Genomic DNA, 13,445 nt, shown 5'->3' with positions numbered 1-13,445 from the left:
CTGTGTGTCTGAGCCCCGTGCTGCATAACTGCCCCTGATCCCTCCCAGTGTGAAAATATTATTTTGCACAATTGCCTGTGGTCCCTCAGGGTGTGAGCACATATTGTGCCAAGTTACCCCCTGCCCCCAGTACATATATACCCATAACGCACAGCACGATCATGCCCTTGCACCATGAAGTCTTGTGCTTGGATGCTCCACATCTGTGTGGGTGGTAACACCGTCAGTGCAGTCAAAATGTAAAGTCATAACTACCTACACAGCACCAACAAACATCTGTCCCCCTTGGCACAGGTATGTGCATGTACCATGCGTGCAGCACCTGCATGCCCCAGCACCCTACTGCCCAGCTCCAGCATAGTCCTGTATGGGGCATTTAAGTATGAGATGGGACATTGTCCAGCAGCAGCAGCAGCTGCATGTGCATGAACACACTGAGCTGGATCTGAATGGCTATGTACCAACACGCGCAGCAGAGCAATCTTGGACATCTGTAGGTTTCTGGGGTCCAGAGCCAAACATATATTAGCATCCATTACTTTCCCAAGCCCCATCCCTGTGAAGCTCCGGTGACAAGGTGCCTGCATTCTCCCCACCTGCTGCTCTGCTTGGTCTCTGACCCCTACTAAACAAGATGCATGTGAACTCACATAGAACGTCTACCTGTTTGGAAACCTCCACCACACACTAGCAGTATGAAACATTTCCTTGGCCGTACACACTATAACGGGCAGTACACTCAAGGGACCTTGTAGCATTATGGTGTGCTGCCAAAGTGACTGGCACATGTGGGCACATATTTGTTCATATTGAAACCAAATGCACAAGTACGCCAGCAACTTAGCACAACTGTGGACTATCTTGCCATTCAGTGCAATATAGCAGAACGCGAAGTAGCTGGGGGTATATTACCAAGCAATAGCGATAATTATCGCTGGGCACCGATGAGTGTTTACCGCTGAGATACCGTGATATTATCAAGGTTCATCTCAAAAGTGGTAAAAATCCAGCGAAATGCATGAATATGGCAGAAAAATCACCTAAATACATGCATTATCGTGACAATGCTCTTAGCCATGTTATCCACCTTCCATTGGATAACATCGCTAAGAACTGCTTTTAGCAGGCGTTAGCTTTTGGAGATATTTGCGCTTTGCGCAAATATTTCCAAAAGTACATAATAGGAGTCAGAGATGTTAGCAACTGTTTTCAGTTGCTAACATCTTGGCACACCCACTTTGCATGTCATTAGCGATAATTATCGCAGACATGCTAAGTGGGCCCCTAAATGCCTGCTATTGCCTACAAGCTGTTGCTAACTGTTGTTAGCGACAGCTTGGTAATAGGGCAACAAAATTATTGCTGCATGAGCTGGAAAAAGTCCACCTAATGCGGCGAGAATGCCCTTGGTAATATGCCCCCAGAATTAGCCCATACACAATAAATCCTACGTAATCTGTCAACCATGCAAGTCAAGAGATACCACACCTAAGGTGTATTGAACACTATACATGCATCCCAGTAACAGGTTGCATCCAAAGTCACACATACAGGGATCACACCACTGATGACCTGAGAAGCATAGAATGTGTGAAGACCCACACTCTGCAACCTACCAATGCAAGTATTAACCAATTCAAAAGTATTTATTGTATTAAAATTACCTATCTAAAACTACACTAAACACTAAAACTAACACTATATCTAAAATCCCTACACACATAATAAACTAAACTACACATGTAATACTAACTAAACCCTACTACACAAACTACAAAAGGACATAAACCCCCCACCCAAAGAGAAAATAAACTTAGCCCCAACACTATCTTAACCTAACAAAATCTCACTACACTAAACTAACTATACCTAATCTAAAACTATTCTACATCCAAATCCTATGATACAACTATATACAATCAACTAACTAAGAACAAGGAGGGAAGGCAGAAGAGGGGTGTGGGGCAGAAGAAGTCCAGGTTTACGGTAATCCGAGTTTTACAGCAATTTCATTGACCCGCCGGTTCAGGGTTATGAGTTCATTCCGCACATCGAGGAGCAAGTTGTTGTTCCTGGCCAGCACAGTTAGAATCTCTTTTTGGGATTCAGCCATTGGCGGCGTTGTGGTGGGTGCCCCCAGATCCTGGGCTGTTGTGTACTGGCTAGCTCCCTGGCTGGGTGCAGCTTGAGCTGGCCCCTGGCTGCTGGTACCTGGAATGGCTGCTGTGGTTGGGACGGGAACAGGTGAGACCACTGTCTTAGATGTCTTAGCACCACCAGCCTTGCCACCAGCCTTGGATTTATGTGACTTGTCTCTGTGTCCCACAGCCTCTGGCATCGCGCGCCAGGTCCCATTTTGCCGAGCAGCCGCGTATCTCCGTGCCATGGACCTGTACCCCTTGTTAACCCTGCGGATGTGTAGCCACCGGTCCCTTGCCACATTAAATGCATGGGTCTCCTCTGCATTCATGTTGTCTGAAAAAAATAGGAAATGCCAATCCCGAACCAATGAGACTGGTTCATTTGCCTATCATTATATTATTTGGCACAAATCTCATACCACATGGGAGGCAACACACATGTCACATCCTGTAACGTCTCTAAGTGACCTGACCACATAATTGACAAGCCCTACTTTCCACTATACAGGCCCTGGAACGTGACATGACATTGGCAGTACATGGCAGGTGTGATGTACTGACAATTCATATGCCAAATGAGAACATGTCACCTTTGTGCATCCTGAGAGTGTGCAAGTAGTCCAATTAACATTAGTAGTGTGGCACTACCCCTCCATGGGCAGCCCCACCCTCATCTGACCCTGTGACACACTGCTGATACTGCTGTACGATGCACATGTGCAGACATGTGTGTCTATCAGAAAATGTGTACAGGTCATGTAGTCACTGACAAGACAGCCTCTCTTTTGCATGTTTGCCAGTGTGGCTGTATGAATATGTCAATGGAAACTCAATGTAAGCTCAGCCTACATGCATGGGAAGAAGACCGGGACACCCCAACCAACAACAGGTGTCAAGAATATCAAGAAAGTTCTCCACAATATTGCTGCGTACATCGGCAGGAAACAGCTGCAAAACACACCATAAAGGCCTTGACAATATGCACCTGAGAAATCACATAGCTGTCCTGGTCATGGGGCAAGGATCTATCCTAAGTCCAATGCTGTTCAATCTATACTTGAGCCTGCTGGCCAATGTCGGGAAATTGTACGGCTCATCTAAGCGTATTGTATGCTGACAATAACCAGTAACTGAGTACGTGTGGGACAAACTACACTGACACACATCTCTGTTGTACAAACAGCATGTTTAACATGAGTAACTAGAAGAGCATCAACAAACTCAAACGAAACAGCAGTAACACAGACCTCATTCCGTTTGGCAGCCCTGAGGTATCTTGGTCACATGAAAGGTGGCAGCTGGAACTGTGCTCCTGTTCCCCTTGCAAACATGTGATCTTAGACCTACGACTAACAAAACAACATGCCCTGTCCTGGACAAAGGCCGTCAGCCAGGTAATTTTCACCTGCTACGGGTTCATGTGTAAAATATGGAATCACTCCAAGTGCCATCCTATTGAAGCAAGGAACCCTTTGCTGCAGGGCCTGCCCATCAGCCACACCGATGACAGCAATCCTCAGATTGTATGACTACATGTAAAAATTTGTGTCAAACAGCAGACCCTGCAGAATCTGCCTGCCACACTGACTCACGAACTGTCGCCTATAACCCCTTCCACACCTACATAGAAAATACACCACAGGCTCATCATGCGGCAGAAAAGGAAGTATAAGAATCAGAGTTGCATGCATGACACCCTGTCTAACCCAGGACCTAAAGGCCTCATAAAGGAGAAGAACTGGGATGGGCAAATAGACCACTCAGATCCTGGTATAAAACATTCATGACCCAGTCTTGTGTCAGTCCCTCTCAACATGGCTACGCTAGATAACTTCTCTTGCCCCTTGGCGGTGTAATGAACTGCCCCCTCACCCATTATCCATCGATCAACACAAACTCTCCTGTGAAAGTAGTTAAACTTGCCGGTTTCCAATATGTGGTGCAACATTGCCTTGAATCTCTATGGCACAGTTTCATCTGATTGACACTGCAAAAGGACCTTCAAACCTTGTGTGGATGATATGTGATCTATTCATATCTTACACATGACATGACCTTAACCGGGCATGATATGGGTATGTCCCAGGGCATATAAGTAAACCTCAATGTCCGCCTCAGTGGCAGTGTACTGCTGATGAAGCGTGCATACATCTTCTGGCTGGTCTTGATAATATGTAGCCATGTGTGAAAATCCTGTAGTCTCATGCCTGCATGATCCCTGGATCATTGGCTATTTAGCTATAATCTGTTCTGGATGTCATGCACAGGTAATCAGAGCAGTTGCATTGTCCCTTCATGGACAAAGTCACAACTTAGATAGATATGCATCTAACCACACTCTTATACATATTGTCTGAATAATAACATAACAATACTCAGCACCTTGTGGCCCAGTGACATGCGGAACACACCAGCATTGCAAAACTACCATGTGTTGCATTACTCAATGACATCCATTACATCACACCTGGCAATTTACATTACAATTACTCACCAGTGGCTTTTGGGTCCTTGAAACGATCCACGTCACCCTGCGTGATGGGTCGCCAACCATCTGTGAGTTAACCAAATGAAATATGTGTCATTGCATGGCATCCAGAGACGTTACATAAACATGAGGAACAACTTTTCAGTCACAGGAAATGCTACATCACTTTGTAGGGGATTCACACATTGTACAAATGACTCTGTGCACTTTGATTGGCATGCACACATGGGCTTGCCAATGCAGTGGTGGGCAAACATAACATAACCACAGTCATACATGCACATAACAGTTGGGTCATGCCATTTATAAGCACCATGTCCACACAAGCATCATATGTACGTTGTACTGTGTATGATGGTAACTATGCATTTAGTAAGAGGCTGATACACAGTCCTTTGGGATGTAAAACACTCTTCAGCTGTCAAACTCACACATTGCATAATCACCTGGCAAGGATATATCTACACATGACCCATGTACAGGGGCTGTGTAGATACAGTCCTGCTGCTCATGGAATTGAGCATCTATCACACTGTGTACTGCCCTGGACATAGGTCACACACACACTGGCACTGCTCAGATATGTACAGTCACACATACTGGAGATACACACATCATCCTGCACACAGTCGCAGCTCACATCTCTTTGACTGACAACAGCCGTGATGGGCTCATAAATGCTAACATCCTCTGTGCCTTGGCACCCCTATTGGCATGTGGTCATTCACCATCACATCCTAATGTGACTGCAAGTGACACACAGAAAACCTCTGTCCCACATCTGGTCTGCATACTGCAAATATGTGTTCACACCTCAATTACATCGTGACTACTCACTCCAACTGTCAAATCATGGAGCCATACAAATAGGGACATTAGCATGCACTACTCACACACCTACTCTACTGTAGCACACCAAGGGACAGTATTACAGGTAATGGTGCATTCCACCAAATCAGCATGGAGGCAAGAGTAAATGTGCACCATGGCCCAACTCACATGGAGAGCTGGATGTCCCATGCTGCGCACCATGCTGCTAAAATGCTACATATACATCAGGCATCTGTGCTGTAAATGCAGTGCATTGCAGGAGTTGTGAAGCATGTGGGGCGCAGCTCCAGCAATGCTCTTGTTGGCCCAATCTTGTCAATGCGGCGTCAATCCTCATGCCTGCTCCAGGCAGGCCCAGAGTTAAGACACAGCATTGCCATGAAAGTGAATGACTGTAACCTGAAATATTTCACTCTGTCACTTTACAGAGGTGTTCCTGTGTCTGAATGCCCTCCCCTGCGGCAGAACGCACCCTAAAGGTGCATAACTTTAGTAAGTGACGAATCTCCCAGAATTGTGATATTGTACATACCCTGCACCATGGCGCTACTTTAGCGTTGCCGCTTTGTCACATAAGTAATGCAACTGCGCCGCCAAATAACCCCAAGAGGCATGTAAATCTGCTAAAATGTGCCGGGAAGTGGGAGTCCAAAATAACCTTAACTGAAGCAAATCAAGTGCAAATCACATAGGGACAGATGTATCCACATTCCCTTTTGCGATTACAAAATAGTGATTTTTAAGGATTCGCTAATTTAAAATTGCTAAATGGTAAGTATGTAGGAAATCGGTTATTGTTAGCGATCCATCTACATTCCTAAATTGCAATTAGCAAATTGCTAATCTCAAACTTCACATTCATTTCTATGTGCCAGGAGGCCCATAGGAATCAATGGGAAAGTTTGGAATTACCAATTTGCTAATTGCAAATAGAGAATGTTTCAAACTGTGCAGGGGTGTCACAAGAACACCCTGCAGCACCCGTGAAAATGACATGTGTGCACATATGGCGCACATATATGCCCTAAGGGCATGTATGAGCGTCACATGGCAGCTTTTGATGTTTAAAAAAAATAAAACCTTTCAAAAATAGCGCTACTTACCAACAAGTAGAAGTAGGTTGTAATTTGTGAATCCTAAATGGCAATTTGGAATGTGATTTGCCCTGATACATTGCATGTAAGGAATTGCTAAAGTAGCTATTCCTCAAATGCTATTGCAAAATAAGCAAAGGCAAATTTAGCCTTTCCTAACTTTGCACAAATAATGTCACATAAATACCATTTACCTAAAAAGGGTTTGCTGACGCCGCAAATCAGCTAATGTCTGCGTTAGCAAACTATTTTAGCCTTGATACATATGGCCCATAGGGAAAATACATTGTCATCAACACCTTGTCACAGTATCACAGTAACGAGTCAGCATGTACATGCCATACACACATGTCACACTTGTAACTCACTTACATTACATTTGAACATTAATGTGAAACAATGGCTTTTGGACTTACCACCCTGTATGCCTGGCAGCACTCCGGTGTAATCCCGGGCAGTCATGTCCTGCCAGCGGTGCTTCCACTGGTGCACAGAGCGTGCTATCTTAAAGTAGTGCTCCATTTTGGAGCCTCACACGCTCCCAGCGCACATTCCGTGCCCCCACAGCATACCCCAGCAGGATCCGCCCCCCCGCCTCCAACATATTTGGCAGATAAAATTTTATCAGCCATAAAAAAAAAAACAATGCCTCCTCACTCATCCTCCCCGACCTCCCAACAGCAGGCATCTCCCTGACCCCAGTAACCCACTTAAAACTAATAAATTATAACCCACTTAACAAACTCTCTATAAAAATATACAAACTAACCCCAAAATAAACTCAACAAAACAGAAGACACCAGACACACAAACTGTGTACAATACAACAAACACAACTAACAGACACTGCAGACAAACCAGAGGACAGTATACACACAAACTGTATAATATACAACAAAAAGTACAAACAGACGCTTTAGACAGGACAGAGCACGCACAACTCTCCAAAACCAACTTCCAACACACCAACCACCATACACCTCCTTCCCTCAGCCTATGCACCAGCAATTGCAGAAAAGAGAAAGTGAAAGCAAAAACCACACCCATGTGACAGGAAGCAGTAATACACCACTTCCTGTGTTTGCTGCTAAAAATTCCGACTTAGCGACAAAATAATAGGTGTTAGCGACGACAATCGTGTCATAAAACGTCGCTATGGTAGTCATATACGAAACCGATCAAAATGCGACCCGTTTTTTGTATTTGCGATGAAAAAATACTCACTAAATGTCTCTAAGCAACCTAATAATTATTTATGATTGCTAAATGAATAACATCATGGATTTCAATGAAAAAATAAAAATAAATACCAGAAAATATAGGAAAAAATGTGACTATATTTTTCATCCCACAAAATCGATTTATTTTGTTAATTAAGAGGTGTAACCACAAATTACAAGACTAATCTTAACATAAAATAACATCTACACAAGAGATAGGGGTCAGGGAACGTGATCATGCACAGATTTCCTACTGGAAAAATATGTACAAATAATGGTACAATGCTGTTTCATCATGGTTCTGTAGAAAAGTATGGAGGACATTCAATTATTCACTTCCACATGCATTTAAATTGACGTTACTGGTCAAAGTCTCTGTTTTGCCTCTACATGTCATGCATAGCGATGAAAGATGACATAACATCATGCAGACGTAGAAAGGCAACACACAATAGGAGAGATCCAAACACCACAAACCATACATCATGGTGCAGATTTACAAGTTCCTTGCACCCCTGAAAGTCAGCATCAGCTTTACATTTTGTGCGGCTGCTGTAGTGCAATCCATGTGCAGCATATGTGGTGCAAAGGATGCCCAATGCTGTGGCATATCCCCAAGGTCTTGCCTCATGAAGAGAGGTGTACCGTCACTAAGGGCTGCCACTGGGGGTGGCACAAATGCACAGGAGATAGTGTACTGGCGTTGCTACGCGTCATTCCATTGGCTGATGTAATTTAGAATGATACCAGCCACTCACTCTTGGACCAATGCTGCGTCCTATCCCTGCACTTGCTTTCAGCATGCGTGATGCTTCATGCAGGGCGGTTGTGGGGTCACATGGTGCTTTCATTTATATCCGTGTGCGAATGTACATGTCTTGGGCCTCTGGTGGCGCAGGCTGGCACAGGTCTAGTGTGTGATTGCAGTCTATGCCTTATGTATATCCCATGGTTGCTTCGTTTGCTCTGGGCTCTTACTGCCTTTGTACCTCCTGAGGATGTTGATGTTCCGGTCACACTATGTCATGGTGGTGTGTAATGTCACATGTGTGCGTTCCCACCAATTGCACACGATTTGTGGATCCTGCAGCAGGTCGGACTGGCTTGAGCCTCCTATGTGGGGAGGCATCGAGTTTGGTCGGTGTGGGTCTGACTCCCTACATTGTGTTTGGCAGTGGGGCCTTGCTGCCAGGCCTGGACTGACCGTTGCGGGCACCGGGCTATCCCCCGGTGCGCCGCAAGGGTAGGGGCCGTTTTTGGGCCCCTGGGGTCCCTTTTACCTACAGGGCTGTTTGTGCAGCATAGCTGCAAGCTCCTCCCTGTAACGAAGTCGGACGAACACCGGATCCGGCAAGGAGCTTTGTTGCACACCCAACATCCCCAGGGGGGACAGCCAAGCACTTGCCGGGCGGGTTTTGGTTCCCAGTCCTGCCCTGCTTGCTGCGGCTTGCCGGAGATCCCTTGTTGTTTCACATCTGTCTTGGGGTGTCTGCTCGGCTTGTGGGGTGGCTGTGGTGTGTCTGGATCTCCTTGCGTTGGCCTGTCCTCCTACTATGGGTAACTTTGGACCTGGGTTTGTTAGCCCTTGGCCCCTCTGGTTCCATGCCAGCCATGTGGTCATTTAACCAGGAGTGCTGTCCAACATTAGAATCCGGGGTGTGTTTAGGATTACGTGGTGTTTGGCTTCAACTATGGTCGGGCTCTGTCCTCCCTGCAAGCTCTGTGTGTGGCCGGATGGCCCTTTGGCGGTTTGTGGGTTGAGCATGTGAGGCCCTTGTTGTCCAGATGGACCTTGAGTGAAAACCTCCTGGGGCAGGTATTGTTATTCCTTTGCACATTGTCACAGTATATTGTTCTAATATTGTTCTGTTGTGCACCTTGTGATGACCTGTCTCTGTGTGGTGGTCTGGTTCCATGCTAGAACTTAGAGCTTGGAACCACCTGTCACCCGTGTTCATCTAATATGTAAGTTCCATATTTGTCAGTTGTTAGCTGACTGTTGGTTGGGGCTGAATAAATGTTAGTTGTTAACCTTATCCTGGATGAACTCTACTTTATTACACTGGCGACGTTTGAGGAGGAATCTACATGTGCAAGTCGGCCTCAACAACAGGTGTATAGCTAAAGGAAAAGAGGAAAACTCACTTGGCTGCTGTGTGGAAGAAGGAAGGTCAAACGAAATCTTCCAGGAATAGGTGTGGCATAGCGAAGGAAACGCGGTAAAAAATAAAAAAAAGAAGAAAACGCAGCCAAAATCGGCTAAGGTAGACAATTTCTATGGTTTATGAAGCAAAATATGTAAAAAACGGAGTTTGTACGTGACGTCGATTTTCGAGGATAAATTCCCAAAGAAAAAAGACTATTTGTTGGAAGAAATTTGGCTGACATCTTTGAATGGGAAAATGTTTTGAAAAAGAAAAAAAACAAGCGAGATTGGCCAAAGAAAGAGGTACAATTGTTGCGTGGCGGCCATTTTGAGTCGGTCTAAAAAAACAAGCTCGATCAACCAAAGAAAGAAGTGCAAATGTTTCGTGGCGGCCATTTTGAGTTGGTTTAAAAAAAACAAGCTCAATCTACTTAAGAAAGAAGATCGAATGTATTTGAAGAAATAGTGGCGGCCATCTTGAGAGAAATTTTTTTTTGTTTTTTTTTTCTGTTAATTCGAGAGAGAGGACAACAGGAAAAGCGGTAGTTCGGTGTCTGGCATAGTCTAAATATGAAATTGACTGGTAAAAGGAGGACAGAAAGGCGTGTTGGGCACAAGAAAGAAGGAAAAAGTCGACTTAAAAGGAGTGAAAAAACGGAAGGAGGAGTGAAGTCGGAGGAGTTTGTTGAACAGAGAAAAGCTCACTAACTGGAAGAGGTGGCAAGAAGTGCTTGAAAGGAGAGTCAGGCTCAACGCGTGAAAACTGGACAGGAAACTTGGAGCCTGTTAACGTGATGGGCACACCTTTTGGGAGAAGAGAGGAAGTACATTGATGTTTAAGGGTATAAAGGGGAATAAGGTTAAAGTGTGTTAAGAGGAACATTTAGTATAAGGGTAGCAAAATGCAGAATGTAACTGCGCCTCCTTTCTTCCTGATGGAACCAGGGGAGCCACTGATTAGGTGGAAAAAATGGAAGAAAATATTTGAGAACTACGCGAGGGTGTGTGGTGCGAATTTGAGTGGAGAAAGAAAGCATGCCTTATTAATGCATTGTTTGGGTGGTGAAGGCCAGGAGGTTTTGGAGACTCTTCCACTTATTCCACAAGCAGATCAAAGGGGGTTGAATGAGTTTTAAATATGTGTTAGTCAGTTGGATTTGCATTACCTTCCTAAAGTAAGTACCATCATGGAAAGGTACTATTTCGGGTTACGAGAGCAAGGTAAAGAAGAGAGTGTTGAGGAGTACATTACTGCACTAAGAAAGCTGGCATCAAGTTGTAAGTTTGGGGGTTTGGTGGAAGAGAGAATAAGGTATCAATTCGTTTTGAGATGTGTGAGCGATAAAATAAGGGAGGAGTTGTGGTTAAAGGATGAACCTGCACTTGAAGAAGTGATAGGTATTGCTAAAAGGGTTGAACACATGTTAAAATGTGTTGGAGAACTGAGCAAGGAGAAGAAGGATGTAAACCCAAGTGGTTGTTCAGCACAAGAAGTGGTGTGTCAGGCTGTGAAGAGAGATGATGAGAAGATAAAAAAAGAAGGGTGTGAGGGAGAAAAATTGAAAGGGGAGGTTGATGGAGGTATTCCGAAAATACAGACAAGTAAGAAATTCACAACACCTTTTCAAGGAAATTGCTGTAGATGTGGGAAATATGGGCATATGGCGAATGCGAGAGAGTGTCCTGCCCTTAAGTTCAATTGTAATGTGTGTGGAAGAAAAGGGCATATTGGAAGAAATTGCAGATCAAGAGTTGGGAGAAATACAAGGACAGAGACTAAGTTGGTTAGTTTTCAAATGAATGATGATGTTGTAGAACATCCTTCTGATTATGTGTTGGTTGGGGAAGCAAGTGTGTTGATGAAATTTGATTCATGTTCACATGTCACTTTCATTTCAAAAGAGGTGTTTGAAAATGTGTTTGAAAAGAAAAGACTTTGTGTAAACTGTATATAAGACCAACAGGTTATCAAGAACAACCCATAAAAATAATGGGTTTTTTTTTTGACTGCATTGAATATAAGGGGAGGTTTGTGGAAGCAAAAATGTATGTTGCAAACAGGGGAGACAACTTGTTGAGTTGGTCTCATCAAGCAAGGTTGGGTGTGAGTCTCAATCCAAATGCTCATCCAGTTATTCAAGTACAGTCTGTAGATGATGAAGAGAATAAGTTTGTAAAGGATTTTAGGGAATTGTTCAGTGAAAAACCTGGATGTATAAAGGGTTACAATCATAACATCAAACTGAAGTTGGGTGCGGTGCCTGTTGCTACTAAAGTAAGGCGCATTCCAATTTGTGTAAAGGATGTATGGAAAATCTGTTCAAAGGAATACAGGGTGTAAGATGTTATCAGAACGATGTTCTCATTTCTGGTAAGAATGAACATGAACAAGATGAAAGGGTTCGTCTTGTGTTGAAGAAGATGTTGGATGTTGGATTAACTTTACGACGGAGCAAGTGTAAGTTTGGTGTCAATGAGGTCGATTATTTGGGCCACCATATTTCGAGGAAGGGCATATGTCCAAAAAAGGAACTTGTGGATACAACTGAAAAGTTGAAGGAGCCATGTTCAAAAGAAGAGGTGTCATCATTTTTGGGCATGGCGGAGTTTTACAACAAGTTTGTGAGACCGGTAAGCTTACAAACCTCCGGTTGCTCGCATCACTCTGCTCCACTCTCCCGCGCTAACCTTTGAATTTAATATTTTGACACTCGATTGCGGTCCTTTTATTTTGTAGACACCGCAATTGGATCTAATCAGCAATTCTGCCTCAAGCTAAGACGAGCGGATTCTCAAGCCATTTGGTAAGCTCCGCTTTAACTCTGATCCACAAGTTACCCTTCTTGTTTAAAAATCGAGGGTCCAATCCTAAGTGGTGTTTCTCCTTCTGATAGATGGTTCGAGTGGTTCTTCATCCAGCAATTTTTGACCTTTCAAGGAACCCGAACTTTACTTTAGTAAGTCTATTGGCTTTTCCTTAATTGTCCTTGGTAATTCGAGTATATAATTAATTCTAATAAGTTTATGTTTGGTTTGTCTTAGGCCTTTGAACTAATATTAAGGACCTTTCTTTGGATCAACTCCATTACCCCACTGGACATACTCAGGTATATCTGCATACCCTACCCACTTAGTCAAGCTTGGAATATATTTCAATTCAGAATTAACTAAACAAATCTCCATTTTTAAATATCAGGTTGGCTGCCCCTTATTTACTGCCCGTCCTGAAGAAGACCCGTGTGCAAGGAATGTGAATTAATCCTGCTTTCCAGGGTCGAAACGTCGACACCCACCCTTACCCTACAACAGCCCTAATCAACCCACCAATTTTACATTAACTGGACATTGGGGCATGTGCTGTGTTGAAATTATAACAATGATTTATGGTTTATCTTGTGTACTACTGAACATTTGATTTTCCGCTTTTATTACCTGATCAATATCACGTTTTTATTGTCACCTATCCTTCCCCTCACTATACCTTCACCATACCACTCCCCCTCCACCCTCAGGGGCACCAATACC

The 13,445-nt window shown here is 44.0% G+C and overlaps 1 protein-coding gene across 1 annotated transcript; it reads right to left on the bottom strand.

Moving 5' to 3' along the window:
- Window positions 1-1,981: 1,981 nt before the first annotated feature.
- On the bottom strand, window positions 1,982-7,076 carry LOC147722672 (uncharacterized). Its single transcript, XM_086967347.1, has 3 exons — window positions 6,971-7,076; window positions 4,632-4,712; window positions 1,982-2,475 (listed from the first exon to the last, which is right to left on the bottom strand). The coding sequence occupies exons 1-3, from the start codon at window positions 7,074-7,076 to the stop codon at window positions 1,982-1,984; spliced, it is 681 nt and encodes a 226-aa protein (XP_086823473.1).
- Window positions 7,077-13,445: the final 6,369 nt, after the last annotated feature.

Source organism: Lissotriton vulgaris, chromosome 4_1 (genome assembly GCF_964263255.1).
Source record: "Lissotriton vulgaris chromosome 4_1, aLisVul1.2, whole genome shotgun sequence".
Lineage (NCBI taxonomy): Eukaryota > Metazoa > Chordata > Amphibia > Caudata > Salamandridae > Lissotriton > Lissotriton vulgaris.
Note: the sequence above shows the minus strand (reverse complement) of the source record. Positions and strands in the feature narration are given on the sequence as shown.